Source organism: Sturnira hondurensis, unplaced genomic scaffold (assembly GCF_014824575.4).
Source record: "Sturnira hondurensis isolate 20B ecotype Veracruz unplaced genomic scaffold, ASM1482457v3 Scaffold0008992, whole genome shotgun sequence".
In the NCBI taxonomy this organism is placed as follows: Eukaryota; Metazoa; Chordata; class Mammalia; order Chiroptera; family Phyllostomidae; genus Sturnira; species Sturnira hondurensis.
In genome coordinates this window covers 4484473-4508651 of record NW_028081623.1, presented here as the reverse complement: position 1 = coordinate 4508651, position 24179 = coordinate 4484473, and the positions used below count along the sequence as shown (strand labels likewise).

Here is a 24179-nt window from a genome sequence, read left to right as displayed (position 1 = left end):
AGACTGTTGGGTTGTCTCTGGTATCTGTCCTCTGCTGCCTTCGCTTACCCGTCTTCGTCATACTCCCAAGGAGTTCATTCAGTTTTTGTGACTTTAAATACCATCTGTAAACTGACATTCAAATTTTTGTCCCCATCTCTTCTTTCACCCTTGAACTCCAGACTGGACATTCATTTTCTGGTGCAGTAACTCCAACTGGATATCTAATACACAAGCAGAACTTATTTTTTTCCCTCATCTTTCTCCATCTTAGGAAGTAGTACCACCACACATTGAGGTATTTTTAGAAGTTACTCTTGTTTTTCCCCATCTAGTCAATCAAGTCCTGCCTACTGTCTCCAAAAGTATCCCAAACATCATAGTGGTTAGGAGAGCCAGGCTGCTCCAGTTTGAAACCTGGCTCAGCCTTGAGCAAGGCATCTTCTGTGACCCAGATTCCTCGTCTTTTAAATAAAGTTAAAATAGTACACATCTCATAGGCTTGTTCACACATGAAAGGTGGTGCCCAACTATGTTAATATGTGTAAGGTGCTCAAAACAGTGCCTAACTATTAATGAAAACTTACTAAAAGTTTGCTGTGGCCATCCCAGAATAGGTGGTATTGGTACTTACACCAGTACTTGTTAGAGGTGCCATTTCTGCTGCTGCTGCTGCTGCTGCTCCTGCTGCTGCCACGGCCCCTGTTCAGGCCTCTGTTTTGCATGGATTATGGGATAGCCTTCTGTGCTTTCAATTCTTACATTTCTAGTATCCATCCATATACCAGCTATGGTAATCATTTTTAAATGAAAATGAAATTATGTCACAATTCTGCTTAAATACTCTCCAGAGGCTTTTCATCATAATTGTAATAAAACTATAACATCTTTCCACAGCCTTCAAGGCTTTTTATGATTTGGCCTCTCCTATCTCTCAGTCATTCCCAAGACTCCATATACTCTGGCCTTCTGGTCCCTAGAACATGTTAAATCCTCTGCCATATTAGTTCTTTGCATCATTATTCTCTGTGTCTGGAATATTCTTTCTCTCAGAATTGATTTCTTCATAAAACTCAGACCTTAGCTCAGATGTCGTCTCTTCAAAGGGGTCATCCTTGATCTTCCTAGTTATCCTCCCCCCACCTTTTATCCCAGTGCCCCCTTACTTGCTTTGTTGCACTTAGCATAAAAAATGGGATTTTCTTATTTTTTCATTTGTCTGATATTCCAGGTAGGTAGGGCTTTCGCTTCTTTACCATCAAAGCAACATCTAGACTAAGGGTTGGGAGCTAAACTGCAGAATGCCAAGTTTTTAAAATGAGGAGAGGAGTATATTTTTGGAAGGAGCTTCTTTTTCTGAATAGCCTTTTGAAAATATGGGATGTGCAACTCATAATTATTAGGGAATAGTTGCACTTTGGAAAAATGTCTTTGAGACCCTCTGTCTTTTCTAAGTCACAGACTATATTTTAAATTGTTCTTTAAAGAAAAGTGTTTTAGCCCAGTTTGTGTAACTGCTAAATGTTTTGCTTTAAAAATGTGCACGCACACACAACTTTAGAGTATTAAATGATGTGGTAACACCTTGAGCTCATGTAGTACTCACTGTTTTAAATATATAACTAGTTACATGGCCATGAAATGATTATAGCCTCCAAGTGAACATCATGATAGTGAGAAAGAAGTTATTTCCTGATTTATGTAGGCACACCAGCAACAGCATGCTCCCTAATTTGCTTAGGCTTGGTATTTTTCAGACATTTAATTACTTAGTTGAAGTATACTGTTTTCACTATTTCTGAGCAGTGATATCATTCTGAATATATTGATCATCTCCTTGTATCCAGGAAAAAGAGGGGTTCAATTCCTGTTTTTTTTTTAGTTGAATTGAACTTCTAGCTTCCAAGTGTGAATCCTTTACGATACAGTTCACAGTTCAAGATGCTTCTGCTAAAATTATTATAATATAATGCTAAGAACAGTATACAAATTGCATGTCTAGTGTGATCTCAGTTATGCTCTCTATATATTAAAAGCGGCCTCTAAGGATGTTAACATGTTCATGTTATTAAATGAACAGCAAGATTGCTTGGTCCTATTTTCTTAATACTTTTCTGTATTGGGCAGTTAGGCATACGGAAATGATTTCTGGGTGCAGCCTGAAGCAATGCCCAGGTCTTAATGCCCTGTACAGACAGTGTGTGAGACACAGACCCCAGCCAGACTGTCCTTGCTCCAACTTATGATTGAATCTCTCATAGCAAGAGCTACTTTGCATCAGTACAGCCTAAAACACTCCCCAAGGTTAAATCAGACTTCGAACATCTGTTTATTTGTTCATTTAACACAGAAACTAAATGGCTGATTTTGCTGTATGTTACTGAAAGTGTAAAATAAGTCAAGAATACATGGCTCCTGCCCTCTGGTTACTTGTAGTATATTGGAGAAGAAGACCCATATTAAAACAACAAATGACTGAAGCAGTTTCAACTTGATGATGGTTATGATGGAAAAGTATCAGATGTAATAAGGAGAGCAAAGGGCAGGAGAGAGCCTAACTTAGGTGGAGTTTCAGCTAACGCTGAGACTCCAAAACTGAGAGGAGTTAGCTAGAATAAGAATATGCCAACTGGAAGAACCTGCATAACAAGGCCAAGCGATGGAGAAGAGTGTATGAAGAACTAAGGGAGACCAGCATCTGCCTGATGCAGCCAAGCTGGGAGAGACTGGCACAAGATAGGGAGGCAGGCAGGATGGAGTGTTGTCCTGTGAGCTACCACATGGGAAACCTATATCTGTGGCCGATATAAGTCAAAAAGATACCGAGAAGGAAGGGTACAGTCCCCTGGATCTTATAACAAAAGATCTCTTTGCTTGGGTCTCCACAGGTGCAGTATTTCTTGTGACTTCATGGCCTCCATTTCTAAGGCCTAGCACCATGGCCAGTGGTAACTGGGTGCCATTAATATACCTCACCACTTTAGCTCCCGGAGGAACCTGGCCTTTCAACACTGAGCGCGTACATGTAGTAAACAGATGAAGCATGTTCCAAGGAAAGAGAGGGCACATGAGATCCAGGACTTCAGACATTTGTTTATTGGCCATTCACTCCAAGGTACATGGATGTTCCAGAGATAGGATATTTGAGAATTGGGATAGGTGGTGGTGGATTCTATTGATAATTCTACCACCAAGTTGTTGGAATACAGTTTCTTCTTTTCTAAACTGAAAGTAAGTAAGTCTTTCAATTGGCAATCTTTTTGTTGCCGTTTAGTTTCTTACTGGAATTAGAAGAAACGTCTCTATAATTACTGCCAATAGAGGTTAATATGAAAACAAAGTGACCAAAATTTAACCAGTATTCATAATCTGTGTGATTATATTCTCACACAGCTCTGTTATCATCAGTGTGGTTGCATTGGGAAATTCCTACTTTTGGTCATAGCTCGTTATTGAAAACTGTTACAAGAGAAATGCTTTTGAGTTACATATTTGGTTTGTCGCCATGGTGTTCTCTGATATGATTCTTCTCTTAAATGAGCGTACTTCATTTGCCATCTTTAAAATCACCACAGGACGAAAACTAGCATCTTGAAGCATAAGGACATCATAAATGTACTAAGCATTACTTATTCTCTCATTCCTTTTAGATTCTTCTTAATCCTTTGGTGAGAACTCTGTGATATAAGATGGCCGCAAATAAGCCCAAGGGCCAGAATTCTTTGGCCTTACACAAAGTCATCATGGTGGGCAGTGGTGGTGTTGGCAAGTCTGCTCTGACTCTACAGTTCATGTATGATGAGGTATGTGCTGATATTATAATGGATATCAAAAGTTTGGGCTTCCAGAGAGTATTTCTCTACCTTAGTTTTGGTGCTATTTTGGATAAATTCCTTGCATCTTTGAAAACTATTCATCATTTTTTATTTTTAAGTTTAGAGCCACATTTACACACAACTTGATATAACCTATAACTCAAGGTTTGTAAAAACCTTATACTTTAAAAAACAAAACAAAACTGCAAACACTACCTATTTTTTAGCAATCTAACCTTGGCTTATTAATTTTTAGTGTTTCCATGGCAATTTTCACCTTAAATTAATAGAACTAGTGGATATAGTACCTAATTGAGACCTGAGGTTAACATACATAAGGTGTCCTTTAATAACTTCAGTGAAAATATTGTTCATTGTTTATTTGGCATGGTACTGTGTTCACCATTAAACAGGTAAAGGCTTTATCCCTAAAATATAATTGCTAGACAGCTTAACAGATGTGTGTGCATCATGTATTTATATTTGACCTTATTAACCCAGATTCTTTCCCTAGAAGACTCTTATCAATTCTTAGTGATTTAGGAGTTGGTCATCTAATTTAAGCATTTATCCTTAATTCTTCTTCCTCCCCAGTAGAAGCAGGGTTTTGCCATTACTCTTTCTTACCTCATCCTCATAATATTCCTATATGATATGTGGTGGTATCTCCCTTTTACAGATGAGGAATCAAACCCGCAGAAAGGTTATCCAGCCTGTTTAAACCTGGTCTCTTGATAAAAATCTTGAAGATTTTTACCCCCCGATGTTTCCTTCTATTGCTTCCTTCTATAACATTTTTTTCATAAACACAAAATTCTCAAATCCGTGAGTTGCCCCACTTGGTGACTATAATAAAAAATGTGGACAGAGGGAAAATTGAAATAGTGCTTTAAATGAAATTATTAATTTATCTGTTCAATTCTTTTGTCCATACTGTTCATTTACATATTATAGCTACCCTTTCATTGTTTTAAATCAAAGTATACAGACTATTTACTTTTGTCAAATGGTAAGAGTAATGGTTTCTTTTAAAAAAATTAAGGCTTATAAGACATTTTTCCACAAAGTACTTTTTGTAGCATCTTAGCTAACAGTGTCTTTTCCTTTTTAAAATTATTGCCATCTTTTAAAAAACATATAATTTATTTTTCAATTATAGTTGATGCACAATATTATATTAGTTTCACATGTACACCATAGTGATTAGACATTTAAATGACTTACAGAGTGATCACCCTGATAAGTCTGGTACCCATCTGACACCATACGTAGTTGTTAAAATATTATTGACTGTATTCCCTATGCTGTACTTTATCTTCCTGTGACTATTTTTGTAACTGGCAATTTGTACTTCTTAATCTTTTACATTTGTACCCATTCCACAAACCCTCTAATCTAGAGACCATCAGTTTGTTCTTTGTATATCTATGAGTTTGTATCTGTGTTGTTTGTTCCTTTATTTTGTTTTTTAGATTTCATGTAAGTAAACTCATATGGTATTTGTCTTTCCTTGTCTGTCTTACTTCACTTAGCATACTACCCTCAGGGTCTATCCACGTTGTCCCAAATGGCAGGATTTCATTCTCTTTTATGGCTGAGTCATATTCCTTTGTATATGTACCATATCTTTACCCATTCATCTATCAGTAGACATCTAGGTTGCTTTCATATCTTGGCTGTTATAAATGCTGCAGTTAACATAGGGTACATATGTTTATTCAAATTAGTAGTTAATATTTCTTCAGATAAATACTCAGAAGTGGAATTATTGAAATATATGGTAGTTCTATTTTTAATTTTTTGAGGAACCACCTCCTTACTTTTTTCCACAGCGGCTGCCCCAATTTGGAGTCCTACCGATAGTACATGAGAGCTCTCTTTCATGAGAGCTCTCTTTTCTGTACATTCATGTCAACCCTTGTTCGTTGATTTATTGGTTCATTCTAACAGGTGTGAGGTGATATTTTCTTGTGGTTTTAATTTGCATTTCTTGATGATTGGTAACACTGAACATGTTTTCTTCTGTGTAATGTCCTCTTTGGAGAAATGTCTATTCAGGTCCCCTTTAAATTGGATTGTTTGGGGGTTTTGGTGTGAAGTTGTATGTGTTTTTTATGAATTTTTGATGTTAACCCCTTATTGTATATATCATTGGCAAGTATCTTCTCCCATTCGCCAGGTTGTCTTTGTGGTTGGGGGGGGGCTGTTTGTGTGTTTTTAAAGATTTTATTTATCTTTAGATGGGAAGGAGAGAGGGAGAGAAACATCAATGTATGGTTGCCTTCCGTGCGTCCCCTGCTGGGAACTGGCTTGCACGGAACCAGCCTGCAACCCAGGCATATGCCCTGACTGGGAATGGAACCGAGATCCTCTGGTTCGCAGGCCTGTGCTCAATCCACTGAGCTACACCAACCAGGGCTGTCTTTGTGTTTTGTTGGTTTCCTACACTGTGAAAAAACTCTGGGAAAAAGTTGACACAGTTGCATTTGTTTTTGTTTTTTGTTTCCCTTGCTTGAGGAGACATATACCCCCCAAAAAAAGTATTGCTAAGACTGATGTCAAAGAGTTCAGTGTATGTGTTTTCTTCTGAGTGTTTAGGTTTCAGGTTTCATATTTCAGTCTTTAATTCACTTGAGGGTTTTTTGTATATGGTGTAAGAAAGTGGTATAGTTTCAGTTTTTTGCATGCATTTGTCCAGTTTTCCCAACACCATTTATTGAATACACTGTCTTTACTACATTAAATAATCTTGCCTCCTTTCTCATGTATTAGCTGACCATAGAGGCATGGGCTTATTTCTGGGCTTTCTATTCTGTTCCATTGATCTATGTGTTTGTTTTTATGCCAGTACCATGTTGTTTTGATTATTATAGCCTTATATTATAGTCTGATAGCAGGTAGTGTGATACCTCCAACTTGGTTGTTCTTTCTCTATTTCTTTGGCTATACTGGCTCTTTTGAGAATACTTACAAATTTTAGGATTATTTGTTCTAGTTCTGTGAAAAAATGTTATTGACATTTTCATAGCATTTACAATAGAATATGTAGATTGCTTTGGATAGTATGGATATTCTAACAATGTTAATCCTCTCCCCCTATCCATGAGCATGGTGTATCCTTTCATTTGTATTCTACTATTTTACTGAATTTATTTATCAGTCCAGTAGGTTTTTTTGGTTGACTCACATTCTTTATATGTAGTGTCATGCTATCTGCCAATAATGACAGTTTAGTTTTTTACTTTCCAATTTGGATGTCTTCCCTGTCCCCCTCCCCCAATCTGATTGCTGTGGCCAGGACTCCCAATACTATGTTGAAAAAAAGTGGTGAAAGTGAACATTCTTGTCTTGTTCCTGGTCTTAAAGAAAAAGCTTTCAACTTTTCCCATTGAGTGTGATGGTAGCTGTGGATTTGTCATGTATGACCTTGATTATGTGGAGATCTGTTCCCACTACCCCCACTTTGCTGAGAATTTTTATGATGAATGGATGTTGGATTCTGTCAGATGCTTTTTCTGCATCTACTGATATGAGCATATGATTTTTAACCTTCATTTTATTTATGTGGTGTTCTGTCTATCTTATTAATTGACTTCTTAATATTAAACCAGCCTTGCATCTGGGAATAAATTTCACTTGATCATAGTGTATGATCTTTAATGTATTATTAAATTCAGCTTGCTAAAATATTGTTGAGGATTTTTCTCTGTTCATCGGGGATATTGGCCTATAGTTTTCAGTTTTTCTTTTTCTTTCTTTCTTTATTAATAGTGATTTTGTTGATTTTGTTATCAGGACAATGCTGGCCTTGCAACATGAGTTTAGGAGCCTTCCCTCTTCAGTTTTTTGAATAGGTTGAAAAAGATAGGTGTTAATTCTTCTTTGAATGTTTGGTTACAATTATTTGGCCCAAGATTTTTGCTTGTTAGGAGGTTTATGATTACTGACTTGATTTCATCAGTATTTATGGGGCTGTTCAGATTTTCTGTTTCTTCCTCATCAATTAGTTTTTGGAGGATTTTATGTTTCTAGGAATATTCCATTTCTTCCAGTTTGTCCAATTCATAATATTTTCTTAAATTCTTTTGGATTTCTGTGGCATCCGTTGTTAGTTCTCCTGTTTTATTTCTGATTTTAAGTATTTCAATCTTTGTGATGAGTCTGGCTAAAGGTTTATCAGTTTTGCTCAAGTTTTCAGAGAACCAGCTTCTGCTTTCATTGATCTTTTAAATTTTTTTACACTCTTTAATTTTTTTTTCTGATGTGGTTTTATTATTTCCTTCCATTTTGGGGCTGTATTTCTTTTTCTAGTTCCTTTAGGTGTAAGGGTAGATTGTTTATTTAAAATATTTCATGCGTCCTTTTAAAAAAATTTATTGATTTTAGAGAGAGAGAAGGGGGAGAGAGAAACATTGATTTGTTGTTCCACTATTTCATGCATTCATTGGTTGATCCTTGTGTGTGCCCTGATGGGGAATCCACCCCACAACCTTGCATATGGGCACAATACTCCAACCAACCAAGCGACCTGGCCAGGGCTTTCTTGGCTTCTTGAGGTAGACCTGTATTGCTATAATTTTCCCTCTACGACTGCTTTGGCTGTGCCCCATAGATTTGGGGTTGTTGTGTTTTTATTTTCACTTGTTTCAGTGTATCTTTTGATTTCTTCCTTGATCTTATTATTGACTTACTCATTATTTAGTCTCCACCTATCTGAGTGTTTTTCAATTTTCTTCTTGTAATTGATTTCTAATTTCATACTACTGTGGTCAGAGAAGATGCTTGATATGATTTCTATCTTAACCTTGAGACTTGTTTTGTTGTGTGACATATGATCTGTTCTCAAAAATATTCTGTGTACTTGAATGTATATTCTGCCTTGTTTGGGTGAGATGCTCCAAAAATATCAGTTAAATCCCTATGGGCTAATGTGTCATTTAAGGCCGCTGTTTCCTTGTTGATTTTGTATGTGGATGTTCAACCCATTGTTGTCAGTGGGGTGTTAAAGTTCCCTACTGTTACTATCTTACTGTTGTTCTCTCCATTTATGTACGTCTGTGTTTGCTTTATATATTTACATTCTCCTTTATTAGTTAAATAGATGTTTTGACAAGAGTTCTGTCTTCTTTTTGGATTGATCCCTTTATCATTATGAAACACTATTCTTTATCTCATTTTATTTTTATTTTTATTTTTTTTTTAGTATTACATCCCAGAAGAATTCTTTATTTTAAAGGACATTTTATAGAAAAGCTTTAAAGGTAAATGTACTGGACTCTGAACAAGAGAGGGTCCATTAGCACTTTCAAAGGGATGTCGGCCTCAATATTAAGAAGGAAACACAAAATTAAATTTTCTCACAGCATTCGCTACTGTGTCACCACTGTGTGAGGATACAGCCACAGGGAGAACATTTACATTCACATTTTCTCACTAATTTGAGAAGCAAAAAAGAAAAGGGTTGGCTGGTTTTCTTGTGGCGATTGACTTTGCTGCTTCCCTGAAAACAGACTGAGGAAGGCAGAGGCTATGTAATAAATTGAGTCCTGCTCTGTCCGCGGGGGGGGGGGGGGGGGGGCAAAANGTGGGGGGGGGGGGCAATATTGCTATGCTAAGAGTTCTGGGGGCATAATCCCATAATTCAGTGGTTTCACTCCAGTGCATATTCCACTACTTTTTCCAATGATCTCATTTACAGTCCCAAATTGTCTCTTTCTGTCACTTCCCATTTGTGCTGCTAATTTCCATGTTTTATTCTTTCCTTTAGAAATCATCCTTGTCTCAACCCATCTTGCTTCTGACTGGTTATCATCTCTTTGAGTTGGTCCAACCCCTTTTCTCTGCCATATCCTTCAGTTGCCATCCCCTGAAGGTTAATGAGGTGGACCTTCTCCCAGGTGAAAATATTCTGTGGACAATTTCTACAGCTTGAGAATTGTGACCGTCCTTTTTCTGTGTTTATGGTATATCTCAGTTTCAGGAGTTGTGAGATGTTCAGGTTTTTCTTTTGTTACATCAGTCAAAATGACAGAGTTAGCCTTTGAAAAATCAAAAATAATCAAAGACCTTTTGTGACTCACTCTGTTGTTTTTCTTCTCTGCTTTCCTGTAATGGGATCCGTAGCTGGCTGTGTGTACTTATATACACAGGAGGGACAAGAGGCTAGAGGATGACCAGAGGCCATAACTGCTCCTGTGATACTCACATGTCTTGAGAATTACTTTTTTATATATATTTTTTATTTTAATTATTTTTCAAGTACACTTTTCTGTCTATTATTCCCATCCCATCTCACCGCCCGTGCTCCCCCCTTCCCTCCCATTTTCACCCTTCTCAGTTGTTGTCCATGTATCCTTTATATATGTTCCTCTGAATCCCTCCCCTGTTGCCCCTGAAATTCCCTCCCCTCTCCCCTCTGGTCACTGTCCCCCTGTTCTCTGTTTCACTGTCTTTGGTTATATTTTGCTTGCTTGTTTGTTTTGTTGTTTGGGTTGCTGTTAAAGGTGAGATCATATGGTATTTGGCCTTCAACACCTGGCTTATTTCACTCAGCATAATGCTTCCCAGTTCCTTCCATGCTGTTGCAAAAGGTAGGAGCTCCTTCTTTCTTTCTGCAGCATAAAATTATATTGTGTACATGTACCATAGTTTTTTGACCCATTCATTTACTGACGGGCACCTAGGTTGCTTCCAGCTCTTGCCTATTGTTAATTGTGCTGCTGTGAACATTGGGATGCATATGTTCTCTGGGATTGGTGTTTTAGGGTTCTTAGGATACAATCCTAGCAGTGGAATTGCTGGGTCAAAAGGCAGGTCCAATTTTAGTTTTCTGAGAAAATTCCATACTGTTTTCCATAATGGTTGTACCAGTCTGCAATCCCACCAATAGTGGACCAGAGTCCCCTTTCCCCCACACCCTCTCCAACATTTGTTGTTTATTGCTTTGTTTATGATAGCCATTCTCACCCGTGTAAAGTGGTATCTCATTGTGGTTTTAATTTCCATCTCTCTGATAGCAAGCAATATTGAGCATCTCTTCATGTGTCCTTAGATCCTCTATATGTCCTGCTTGGAGAAGTGTCTCTTCAAGTCCTTTCCCCGTTTTTTAATTGGGTTAGTTGTCTTCTTAGAGTGAAGTCGTGTGAGTTCTTTGTATATTTTGGAGATTAAACCTTTGTCTGAGGTATCATTGGCAAATATGTTTTCCCAAACAGTTGGTTGTCTTTTTATTTTAATGCTATTTTCTTTAGCTGCACAGAAGCTTTTTATTTTGATGAGATCCCATTTGTTTGTTCTTTCCTTTATGTTCCTTGCTCTAGAGGACATATCAGTAAAAATACTGCTGTGTGGAATGTCTGATATTTTCCTACCAGTGTTCTCCTCTAGGACTTTAATGGTTTCACAGCTTATATTTAAGTCTTTTATCCACCTTGAATTTATTTTGGTGTATGGTGTAAGTTGGTGCTCGAGTTTCATTTTTTTGCATGTAGCTGTCCACTTCTCCCAACACCATTTGTTGAAGAGGCTATCTTTACCCCATTTTATGTTACTGCCCCCTTTGTTGAATATTAATTGACTGTAGAGATTTGGGTTGATTTCTGGGTTCTCCGTTCTGTTCCATTGGTCTATGTGCCTGTTTTTATGCCAGTACCAGGCTGTTTTGATGAGAGTGGCCTTGTAATACAGTTTGATATCAGGTATTGTGATCCCTCCTACTTTGTTCTTCTTTCTCAAAATTGCAGCTGCTATTCAGGGTCGTTTATGGTTCCATATAAATTTTTGCAGTGTTTGCTCTATGTCTGTGAGATATGCCATTGGAACTTTAATAGGTGTTGCATTGAATCTGTAAATTGCTTTGGGCAGTATGGACATTTTGATTATGTTAATTCTTCCAATCTGTGAAAACGGTATGTGTTTCCAATTGTTTCTGTCTTCCTTGATTTCTTTCTTCAGTGTTGTATAGTGTTCTGCATACAGGTCTTTTACCTCCTTGATTAGATTTATTCCCAGATATTTTATTTTTGTTTTTGCTATATAGAATGGGATTTTTTTCCCTTGATTTCTGCTTCTGCTGTTTCATTGTTGGTATACAAAAATGCCTTTGATTTCTGGATATTGACTTTGTATCCCACTGTTTTGACAAATTCATTTATTAGTTCAAGCAGTTTTTTGGCAGAGGCTATAGGATTTTCCATGTACACTATCATGTCATCCGCAAACAATGACAGTTTTGTTTCCTCCTTTCCAATTTGAATGCCTTTTATTTCCTTTTCTTGCCTGATCGCTGAGGCTAAAACTTCCAATACTATATTGAATAGAAGTGGAGAAAGTGGACAACCTTGTCTTGTTTCTGATCTTAGTAGAAAAGCTTTTAGTTTTTGCCCATTGAGTATGATGTTGGCTGTAGGTCTTTCATACGTGGCCTTTATTATATTGAGGAATGCTCCCTCTATTCCCACTTTGCTAAGTACCTTTATCATAAATGGGTGTTGTACCTTATGAAATGCTTTTTCCGCGTCTGTTGATATGATGATGTGGTTTTTGTCTTTGCTTTTGTTTATGTGGTGTATTACATTTACTGATTTGCGGATATTGAAACATCTTTGCATCCCTGGGATGAATCCCACTTGGTTGTGGTGTATGATCTTTTTGATGTATTGTTGGATGCAATTTTCCAATATTTTATTGGGGATTTTAGCATCTATGTTCATCAGTGATATTGGCCTAAAGTTTTCTTTCTTTTGTTGTGTCTCTATCTGGTTTTGGAATTAGGATGATGCTGGCTTCATAAAAAGAGATGGGGAGTTTCCCATCATTTTGGATTTTTTGGAATAGTCTGTGAAGAATCAGGGTTAGCTCTTCCTTAAAAGCTTTGTAGAATTCTCCTGTGAAACCATCTGGTCCAGGGCTTTTGTGTGATGGGAGTTTTTTGATTACTGCTTCAGCTTCATCTGCTGTTATTGGTCTGTTCACCCTTTCTACTTCTTTTTCATTGAGTTTTGGAATATTATATTTTTCTAGAAATATGTCCATTTCACCTAGGTTTTCATATTTCTTGGCATACAGTTTTTCATAGTAATTTCTTACAATCCCTTCTATTTCTGTGGTATCAGTTGTAATCTCTCCTCTTTCATTTCTGATTGTGTTTATTTGTGTCCTCTCTCTTCTTTTCTTAATGAACCTACTTAAAGTTTTGTCTATTTTGTTTATCTTTTCAAAAACCAACTCCTGGATTCATTGATCCTTAGAATTGTGCTTTTAGTCTCTATGTCATTCAATTCTGCTCTAATCTTGGTTTTTTCCTTCCTTCTACTTGCTCTGGGCTGTCTTTGTTGTTGTTCTTCGAGTTCTTGCAGGCGTCGGGTTAGGTTGTTTGTTTGAAATGTTTCTGTCTTCTTTAGGTAGGCCTGTATTGCTATGAACTTCCCCCTCAGGACTGCCTTCGCCATGTCCCATTAGTTTTGGGTTGTCGTGAGTTCATTTTCATTTGTTTCCAGAAACTTTTTGATTTCTTCTCTAATTTCAGTCTTGACCCATTTGTTGTTTAATAGCATACCATTCAGTCTCCATGATTTTGGGTGTTTGGGTTTTTTCTTGTGGGGTTGGTTTCTAATTTCAGTCCCTTGTGATCAGAGAAAATGCTTGGTATGATTTCAATTTTCTTGAATATGTTGAGGATCGTTTTGTGTCCTATCATGTGGTCTATCTTTGAAAATGTTCCATGTGCATTTGAAAAGAATGTGTATTTAGCTTCTTTGGAATGAAGGGCTATATATATCAGTCAAGTCCATTTCATCTAGGGTGTTGTTTAGTGCAGCTATATCTTTGTCGATCTTTTGTTTGGAAGATCTGTCCATTTTTGACAATGGGGTGTTAAACTACCCTACTATAATTGTGTTGTTGTCAATATCTTTCTTGAAGTCCTCTAGGATTTTTCTTATATTTTGGGTGCTCCTATGTTGGGTGCATATATATTTACAATGTTAATGTGTTCTTGGTGGATTCTTCCCTTGAGTATTATGAAGTGACCTTCTGGGTCTCTCTTTATGGCCCTTTTTTTGAAGTCTATTTTGTCTGATATTAGAATTGCTACCCCGGCTTTTTTTTTCTTGACCATTTGCCTGGAAAATTTGTATCCACCCTTTCACTTTTAGTCTGTGATAGTGTTTTGTCCTGAGGTGGATCTCCTGTAGGCAGTGTATGTGTGGGTCATGCTTTCTTATCCATTCAGCTATTCTATGTTTTTTGATTAGAGCATTTAATCCATTTACATTTACGGTTATTATGTATAGGTACTTATTCATTGTCATTTTTGGACCTGAGTTACTCTCTGTCTCTCTCTTTTCCTTCCTTTCCTTAAAGCAGTCCTTTTAGTATTTCTTGTAAAGCTGGTTTGGTGGAGGCATAGTTTTTTGGACTTCTTTTATCTTGGAAGCCCTTTATTTGGCCTTCTGTCTTGATTGAGAGCCTTGTTGGGTAAAGTAGCCTTGGTTTTATGCCTCTGGTTCTCACTACTGGAAATATTTCTTGCCATTGTCTTCTTGCTTGGAGTGTTTCCCTTGAGAAGTCAGTAGCTAACCTTATTGGGGCTCCCTTGTATTTTACTTTCTTTTTCTCCTTTGCTGCCTTTAAGATTCTCTCTTTGTCTTGGAATTTTGCCATTTTAATGATGATGTGTCTTGAAGTGGGCCTCTTTGTGTTCCTCTTGAATGGGACTCTCTGTGATTCCTGGATTTGTGTAACTCTTTCTCTCATCAAATTAGGAATATTTTCTATCATTACTCTTTCAAATAGGTTTTCCATCCCTTGTTCTTCTTCTTTTCCTTCTGGTATTCTTATTATTCAGATATTATTATGTTTCATATTGTCTTGCATTTCTCTTAAGCCCTCTTCATTCTTTCTGAGCCTCTTTCCTTTTCTTGCTCTTTCTGGGAGATTCTTTGTACTGTGTCCTGATCCGATCTTCTGCTTCATCAGTCCTCCTTTTCATTCCTTCTACTGTGCTCTTCAGTTCAGAAATTGTATTCTTCATTTCCTCTTGGCCTTTGCTGATAGTTTCCATTTCCTTTTTCATGTTGATATAGTTTGCGGAGAGGTTTTTCTAGCTCCCCTCTAGTTTCTGGTAGCTCATTGTGAGCTCTTTGAATTTCCTGATAACTAGTGCTTTGAATTCAATATCTGATAGCTGACTTGCCTCTCTTTCTTCTGACATTATTTCTGAGACTTCCACCTTTTCTTTCATTTGGGCATTGTTTCTTTGTCTTCCCATTGTTTATGAGACTCTTCTTGTTAACCTCAGCTTCTTAAATTGATCTGTTCTGACTCCCTGGGTTTATGCTGTGAACTTCTGTGGTAGAATACCTGTGAAATTCAGTGGTTCAGTCTCCTGCAGGTATCTTGATGTTCTCCGCTTCCACCTACTCCTTTCTTTGTGTGTATGTGATCAGTTGGAGGGGGAGGCAAAATGGTTTCTGACAGCAGGGGAGTACTTTATGATATTTATAGTCACAGTCCTTAGAGAAGAGATAGAAGATCTTTAGGCTATGTATAGTGTTAACTATAATTCAACCCAATTTGCCACTTTTAAGGAAGGATAGACCAAAGATAAGTCTCTTGTTGGGTAGGGAACACTTGTGAGTTGTATGTAGAAAGCAGTGAGGTTGCGGGTGGTCAGATTTTGAGGTAAGGTGAGAGTTAAGAATAGTAAATAGACGTAGCATGTGTGCAAGTAGAGTTAATCACTACAGTAATAGAATTCAGGAACCTGTAAAGTGGGCTAAGACCCGAGAGATGTGTTGTGAAGTATTTACAGTGGTATAGAAAGCAACAAACAAACAAACAAAAAGGGGGCTGGAGAAGTGAGGTAAAAGCAATAAGTTTGGAATGAAAGGAAGAAGGACTAAAACAGGAAAAGAGAAAGGAGAGGAACAAAGTACTGAAAGATACAGCAACAATAAAATTTAAAAAATATACAATTGCTGGAAAAAAAGTTAAAAAAAAGAAAACAACCCTCCCTTGTTGGTTTCAAACTGTCCAATCCGGTCTCTCTGGTTTCGGCAGGAATTCTCTGTGGGCTGGGTTGTAGGCCCAGGCACACTCCCGTGCGTCAGCCAGGCTACCAGACTGGGCTGCAGGCACCTGCCCACCCGACAGGCTGCCTGAGTCCGACAGGATCTGGTACTGGTCCTTCCCCGTCCTGTGGCTGGGTGAGAGGCAAGTCAAGCTGCCTTCACAGGAGAACACCTCAGTCCACTTTCCAATAAAAACTTCTCCTTAAAGCGTGCCTCTCAGCCCAGCCCAGTCCCCAACCCGACCATTTAGGACAATGTTCCTCTCAAATTTCCCAGGCTGGCAGGCTGGTGGGCTGGCGACCACAGAGATCGCAACTGTACTCGGCTTCCCTGTCCTTGCCACCCTCCCTGCAAACCTAGGCAGACAGGTCTCTGTCACCCAGCCCTGCCTAAATGGGGAAGGACGGTGCCAGCTCTTCCAAGGACCCCACAGCCGGCCCAAGGCTCCACTGGGTGCTGTGCTCCCTATGAGTCCTCCGTGGCACTGGCCGCAGATGGAAGCCTCTACACCCCTAACGAGGCAGCAGCGGCAGCTCCGAGGTATTATGGCCTGGCCAAGTGCATCCGGCCCTGCCGCTGCCGCTTTTGTCTTTACTCGTAGGTGCCGGGCTCCTGATGAGTCCTCTGTGGCAGATGCCCCAGTGCTGGCCAGAGATAGAAGCCTCTGGGCCTTGAAAGCTTCGGCGGCAGCAGCTCCAAGGCCATTAGGCACTGGCTGAGGGCTGCTGGTCCTGCCGCTGCTGCTTTTGACTTTACTCTGGGGTGCCTGGCTCCTGATGAGTCCTCTGTAGCAGACCCCACCCCTGTTTGTCTCATTTTATAGCCTTTGTCTGAAGTATAAATACTGCTACTCCAGCTTTTTTTTCCTGTCATTTGCATGAAATATCTTTTCCATCCTTTTACTATAGTCTACATGTGTCTTTTAATCTGAAATGGGTCTTTTATAGACAGCATGTGTTGGGTCTTGTTTTCTTATCTATTTAGCTACCCTTTGTCTTTTGATTAGAGCAGTTAACTTCTTACATGTAAAGTAATTATTGATAGTTTTGTAGTTATTGCCATTTTAGTATTCATATCTTTGATCATTTTTTTTTCTTTTAAAAAGTTCCTTTAACGTGTCTTGTAATCCTGGCTTGTGTTAGTGAACTCCTTTTTTCTTTTCCTTTTTTTTTAACAATGGGTGGAGGTTTCTTTTTTAAAAAAATATTTTATTTATTAGAGAGAGGGGCAGGGAGAGAGGAGAAAGAGAGAACCATCAGTGTGTGATTGGTTGCCTCTCTCACACTCCTATCCAGTGATCCTTCAGTTTGCAGGTGGCACTCAATGCACTGAGCCACAGCAGCCAGGGCATTTAGCTTTTTCTTATCTGGGAGCTCTTTGTCTGTTTTGATTCTAAATGACAGCCTTGCTAGAGTAATCTTGGTTGTAGGTCCTTGCTTTTTTATCACTTTGAATATTTTGTGCCAATCCCTTCTGGCCTGCAAAGGTTCTGTTGAGAAATCAAATAAAAGTCTTACGGGAGCTACCCTGTAGGTAACTGTCTTTCTCTTGCAGCTTTTAAGATTCTCTCTTAGTCTTTAACCTTAGGTATTTTAATTATGATGTGTCTTGGTATGGCCTTTGCAGGTTCATCTTGTTTTGGATTCTCTGTGCTTCTTGGACTTACATGTGTTATTTTCCTCACCAAGTTAGGGAAGTTTTCAGTCATTTCTTTTAATAGGTTTCCAATTCTTTGCTCTCTATCTTGTCCTGGTATCAATGATGCAAATATGGTTGATGTTGTCCTGGAGGTCATTTAACTATTCTTTTCTATTATCATTCTTTTTACTTTTTTGCTGTTCTAATTGGATGTTTTCTTCTACCTTGTCTTCCACATTGCTGATTCCGCCCTCTGCTTCATCTAATCTCTTGTTGACTCCCTCTAGTACATTCCTCATTTCATTTATTGTATTCTTCATTTCTGACTGGTCCTTTCTCTTTTACGGTTTCTTTTTCTTTGTGTAAGTTCTCTCTGAGTTCATCTACTCTTTCCCTAGGTTTATTGAGCATTCTTATAACCAGTGTCTTGTACTCTGTATCTGGTAGATTGTCTCCATTTTATTTAGCTCATTTTCTGGTATTCTGCCCTGTTCTTTCATCTGGGAAAATTTTTTTGTCCCTTTATTTTGGCTGTCTTTGTGTGTTTGTGTCTGTTTACTAGGTAGATCTTGCTATATCTCCTGGTCTTGACAGAGTGACCTTTTATGTGGAAGTTGTTCTATGGGGCTAGTGGTGCAGTCTCTCTGGTTACCTGTGCCTGGTGCTTCAGAAATGTCCCCTGTGTGGATCATGTGTACCCACCTGCTGTAGTTGGGGCTCGCTGTTGCACATCAGTGGGTGGGGTTATGCCCAGGCTGACAGTTGTGAGGGTAGCCATGACTACAGCTGTCATGCTGTTGTGTCTTGACTGACATTTGGAGAAGGAGTTACTCTAGTGGCCACTGGTGCCTGCTGAGTCCAGCCTTTGGGTTTGTCATTTGCAGTGCTTGTAGGGTGATGGTGTGGTATGGTCTGACACTGGTTACTGGGTATTTAAGTATAAAGCCTTCTGGAAAGAGCTCTGGTGCACAGTCAAGGTCAGCTGCTTCTTGGGTCATGCTTGGAGCCTCCAGGTAGAAGCTTCAAAATGATCTCCATTTGGTTGCTTCTGGTACTAGATTTAAAGGTGTTGGGAGAGGCCCTGCTGTCTACTGAGGCTGGGTGCTACTCATTCCAGTCATGGGACCCTTTGGTGGTCACCATAGTGCAATTTGTGGCCAGATACCACTTTTGCCAGCTTTGTGGCTGCTTAGTTGAAGTTCTGTTCCAAGCCAGCACTGGCTACTGCTTATGCCAGGCTTAGGGCCTTCTGTAGAGAGTCAACAATGCAAGTTGAGACTGGTAGCTACTTTTGCTGGGTTTTGGGCTACTTATAAGAGCTACATCACATGCCATGGTCAGCGGCTGCTTCTTTGGGCTTTGTGTTTCTTTGAGACATTTTGCGAAAGTTCAGAGCAGTAGCCAAGGCAGGGTACTTGGCTGGAGGAGCCACTAGCAGAGGCTGGACCTGGGTAAGTGAGTTGGGGGGGTGGAGTCTGAGGGAATCACCAGGGTGGGGTGAATAGTGCTAGCCAGTTTAAAGGAGAGCCCAGATTTGGCTCCCACCCATGCTTGGCCAGCTAGGTTGAAGGGGGCATTCAACAAAAACCAGTGGCTTCTGTCTTTGGAGACAGTTGCCCTGACCTTTCCCTTTCCAGCCCTTTTCTGAAGTTAGCCAATTTAGTTCCTCCCTGAATATTGCTGGAGGTTTTTGAGTTTCTCTCCTTGCACTGGAGCTCAGAGCAACTGTTTGTGAGCAAGTGAGTCTGTGTGCAGGCCTCTTAAGAGACTCACCCACCTCAGTCTCCAGCAGTTCCCTATTCTTCTCAAACACAATACCTGCCAGTTTTCACTGCCAGATGTTATGCAGACTCTTCTTCCAGATACTGGTTCCCTGGTCAGGGGGGCCTGGTGTCAGGCTGGGTCCACTCGCTCCTCAGAGGAACCTCCACAGCCAAGATATCCCTCCTGATAGTTAATCACCACATCTATTTTACATTTTTGCCCCTCCTGCCAGTCCGGACATGGGTTCTTTACATCCTTACTTTTAGGATTTGTGTGTAGCTAGCTTCAGGTGGCTCTCAGGTGGTTGTTCTATAATTTAGTTGTAATTTTGGTATGGTAGTGGGAGGAGGTGAGCACAGAGTTTACCCACTGTGCCATCTTGACCCGAGCCAAGCTACTCATCTTTTAAACTAATCTTAAGTCTATCTCCTTGACAATAAGGAGGTCAGAAATAAGAATATTCTTATTTCTGACATTTGATGAATAGTAAAGCCTTCATTTAATACTCATAAATATTTAATATTTATTTAATGTTCATAAATATTTGTAAAACATTAACGTAAATATAGTAGAATATTCTGTAACTTTTACAGTTAAAAATACAGTGTTCATTTTCTAAAAATATTTTTTTTCAATTTTTGTTTATTTTTTTAGAGAGAGAGGAAGGGAAGGGGAGAGAGGGAGAGAAACATCAATGTGTGGTTGCCTCTTGTGCATCCCCTGCTGGGAACTGGCCTGCATCCCAGGCATGTGCCCTAACTGGGAATCTAACCACGATCCTCTGGTTCGTGCCAGCACTCAGTCCACGATCCTCAGGCCAGCACTCAGTCCACTGAGCCACACCAGCCAGGGCTAAAAATAATTATTTATTGAGTGTCTGTTATGTACCAGGAACTAGTGTGGGCTTTGGAGATATGATGATGGGTCCATTAGTCAGGGTCCTGGGGTTATATTCTAGCAGGAAGATAAAGACATTGAGCAAATAAATAAGAAATATTCAAAAATGAAGTATTTATAGTAATTAATAAAAACCCCACAAAAGTGTGTTCATATGTATACCCACACTAAGAATAATGCACTGATCAGAATATCAAGGTGAGATTTATGAAATTAGAAATAGGAATGTAAATTTGTTTAATTATTCTCAAACTTTTGATATTTTTCATACCTCAAAATTCAAGATTTAATGGTATAATACTTTCAGTATTTACCTAAATGTGGACTTACTTTCAAGTTATTTTCACAATTCTTGCATGAAAATTGATATTTAGAGTCACACAGAAAGGGATTCTTACACATGTAATAATTATTGTACTTTGTTTTACTGTACTTCATGTTTTATGTTTTTTACAAATTAAAGACAAGACCTCTCCTCCAGAAAAAAACTATGACTTGCTTTATTGTGGTGGTCTAGAACCAAATCTGCAATATTGCCAAGGTGTGCCTGTATTTGTGAAATAGTTTTTTCAGGTATTGTTTTAAGGCAAAGAAAAGGCACATATTTCAAGCTGTAAACAGCTTAAAGGTAGTAGATCAACCCCACTTTTTGCAAATGAGGAAGCTGTGAAATTGTCTAAAATGAAAATTTAAATTGGAAGGATTGAACAAAAAGAGAGCGAGCAAGTAAGAAAAAAATGGACTTGGGCATCATTGTGGTGATTGCTGGGGGCGGGGCTAGGAGAGGTACAGGGAGAGTATAAGGGAATAAATGGTGATGGACGGAAACTTGGGGAGGTAAATACACAATACAGTGTATAGATGAAGTGTGCTGGACTTGTGCACCTGAAACGTCTATAATTTTAATCAGTGTAACCCCCAATAAATTCAATAAAAAGGAAAAGGAAATTTAAATTAATGTTGTTTTTACTATTGGGGAAAACTGAATGAAGAGTATGGGACTTCTCTGTACTACTTTGGCAACTTCATGTGACTCTACATTTCAAAATAAGAAGTTTTGGAAAGTAGAAATAATTTTTACATGAATATGCTTTTCATCTTTTCTAGTTTGTGGAGGACTATGAGCCTACCAAAGCAGACAGCTACAGGAAAAAGGTAGTGCTGGATGGAGAGGAAGTACAGATTGATATCTTGGATACAGCTGGGCAGGAGGACTATGCTGCAATTAGGGACAATTACTTCCGGAGTGGAGAAGGTTTCCTCTGTGTGTTCTCTATTACGGAAATGGAATCCTTTGCGGCCACAGCTGACTTCAGGTATGCCAGGGAGTGTTGTTGTTGCTCTGACTTATTGCATAACAGTTTCTTCCCCAGAAACAAGTGGACAGCCAGAGGTAGCATTTCACTCTAATTCTGGTTATTCCCTTTTAATATCAGTGTATGGCTCTATCTCCTATGTACTTATACTCAGGTGCTATCCCAGTGCCCAGTGTATTAAACTTGAGTTTGTGGCCGCCTCACTACCCAAAGTTTCTTTATGCATTATGGAAGTATTTCTTTTTGGGGTATAATACTTCTACTGCCATAATAGTTGATACTTGGATCCCAGGATGGAGCTCTGATCCCGATTTTAAATCTCTCTTTATTCATTACTGTTTTCTTAGCACATGTGTAATGCTCAGCAGGCACATTGCCATCTTCCTCACAGTATAGTCCTGACAGTGTGAACTGAAATTTTAATAGAAATAATAATACCATAGATTGGCACACTAGTTTGTGTTGTACACTTCTTTTATATCTTACTGTTAGCTTACTCAAAATCTGTCATTGATTTGATTTGATTGGGGGGGATTAAACGGGAGAGCGATTATCTTTATGCCTAAAAGAAACGTGGCATAAATAAGTTCCTGAGTAGTCTTGTAAATACTACCTGCATAATCAAAAGTTTTCTTTAATTATATGCCTTTATTCCTGTATTAAGCACCTGCTGTGGTATGGGGGGCACAAAATAAGCATGTATGCATGCATGTATGCATGCTTATTTTATATGCATAATGTATGCATCCTGTTTTTAAGATTCACTCAGCTTAGTTAAATTAAATAAGGAATGAAACCAAGAGCAAATTAGTTACAAGTAGGAGACATGAAAAGTTACCATTACAGGAGATCCAGGAGGGGAGAGAAACCGACAGGCCTTCATGAAATAGATGAGCCTGAAGGATAAGAAGGATTTCTACAGATGAGGAAAGAAGTCATTTCAGGTGGTTGAGCCAAAAACTAAACCTGGGCTTATACAAAGTATTCCTTTTTGGGTACAATTGAAGGTCTGAAGAACTTAAAGGGTTCTAAGAGAACATTCTTACAAAAGATATCATTGAGAACCTTAAAAAATATAGATTTATTTGTAGAATTAAGTTTATTGGTTTCTGTAAGGAGCAATTTTGTATATGATAAAGTTCAAAAGGTAGCAGATTCTGGTAACTTGTAATGTTAGGAGACAAATCGAAAGTTATATAAATGCCAATGCTTCATTCAGCAAGTGTTTAAGTGCTTATTATGTTATAGCAGGTCCTATTTCAGGTAATAGAATAAATCGTATCACCAGAGTCACCAAACCAAAGTGGTATTTCAAGGAAATAAGGTATTTTTATGCCAAGAGAAAGAATCTTGGGCTATTGCCATTACAGCGAATCATTCATTACCCTTCTATTGTACCTCCAATGCATTGCCTTTCCCATAAATAACAGTTCTTAATAACTGACCAGCGATTATCTGAAGGGGATTTTTGAGACTGTCAGCAGTACACATGGTCTAACCTGCAAAGTGCACCACAAATGTTAGCTCCTTAATTTAGTCTTCCTGGTCCCCCACCACCAAGGCAGAATCCATTGTTTCTTCGTCTCTGTATGCGATCTTCTTGCCCCGCTCCAATAGCACACTTAACCACTCTTATAGTGAGCTTGATTTATATGTGTTTTTCCTGACTCGGTAAAAAGTCTTGATTGCAGAACCCATTTCTTTCTTCCTCTTTTTCAAAAGATTTTATTTATTTTTAGAGAGAGGAGAAGGGAAGGAGAAAGAGAGAGAAACTTCAATGTGTGGTTGCCTCTCACACACCCCCTGCTGGGGACCCAGGCATGTGCCCTGACTGGGAATCAAACCATGACCCTTTGGTTTGGATGCCTGCGCTCAATCCACTGAGCTATACCAGCCAGACAGAACCCATTTTTTATCTATCTCAGTGTTTCTAGTACCCATATTTGGCACAATTGCTAGCATATAACATACAATGTTTAGTAAGCATTTGGTAGAAATGTTAGAAGACTCTTACTTTTTTTGATTCTCACTTTCCTTATGTCACAAATGAAGAAGCTGGACCACTTTGTAAAGTTACTTTCCTATTCTAAAATTCTCTGGCAGCATCTCTAACTCAATTTGAAGGGAACACCACATTAAGCAAATGTGTATGAATGTTCTAGACGTAGCACTACCTTTCTTTGACATCCAGGAAAGTAGCTAATAAAACCCCAATTTACTAACTTTTCTTCCCAATTTATTAACTTTAAAGAATATTGTGTTCTCACCTCTGAACCCAGTAGGTCCAAGTTTCCCATGGCCATGTTTCTGATAGCATTAGTCACGCTGTAATTTCAGTAATAGTTCTTCTGAAGTACCTGACATGGTAGCTTAGTAGGTAGTTATTAAGAAATAAATCAATGATTATATATAATATGACCAGAAGTGCTAAAGTCACAAAAAAGAGTCAATCTTACATTCCTGGTGGTTAGTGTGACTTAGTAATAAGTCAGGTATTATTAACATCTTAAGTTTAGGCAGTTGGTCACAAAGGAAACAGGGTAAGAAAGTAATAGCAAATGTGTTAACAGCACTGGGAAAAGATTGTGTTTGGCCAAAATCCTCTTCACAAATACGTCATAAATTTAATAGCAATAATGGTGAGTGTCAACATGCTTTTTGCAAGAAATCATGTGAGTGGGAAGAAATACAGTTTTCTG

The 24179-nt window shown here is 38.7% G+C and overlaps 1 protein-coding gene across 1 annotated transcript in view; it reads left to right on the top strand.

Annotated features, from left to right (window-relative positions):
• Positions 1–24179, top strand: part of RALA (RAS like proto-oncogene A) — a 113926-nt gene that overhangs the window by 80353 nt on the left and 9394 nt on the right. Inside the window, exons 2-3 of the mRNA XM_037056527.1 lie at positions 3630–3782; positions 21272–21480. Coding sequence (XP_036912422.1) covers positions 3669–3782; positions 21272–21480 — 323 coding nt within the window. The 5' untranslated portion in view covers positions 3630–3668. The remainder of the gene's footprint in view (positions 1–3629; positions 3783–21271; positions 21481–24179) is intronic.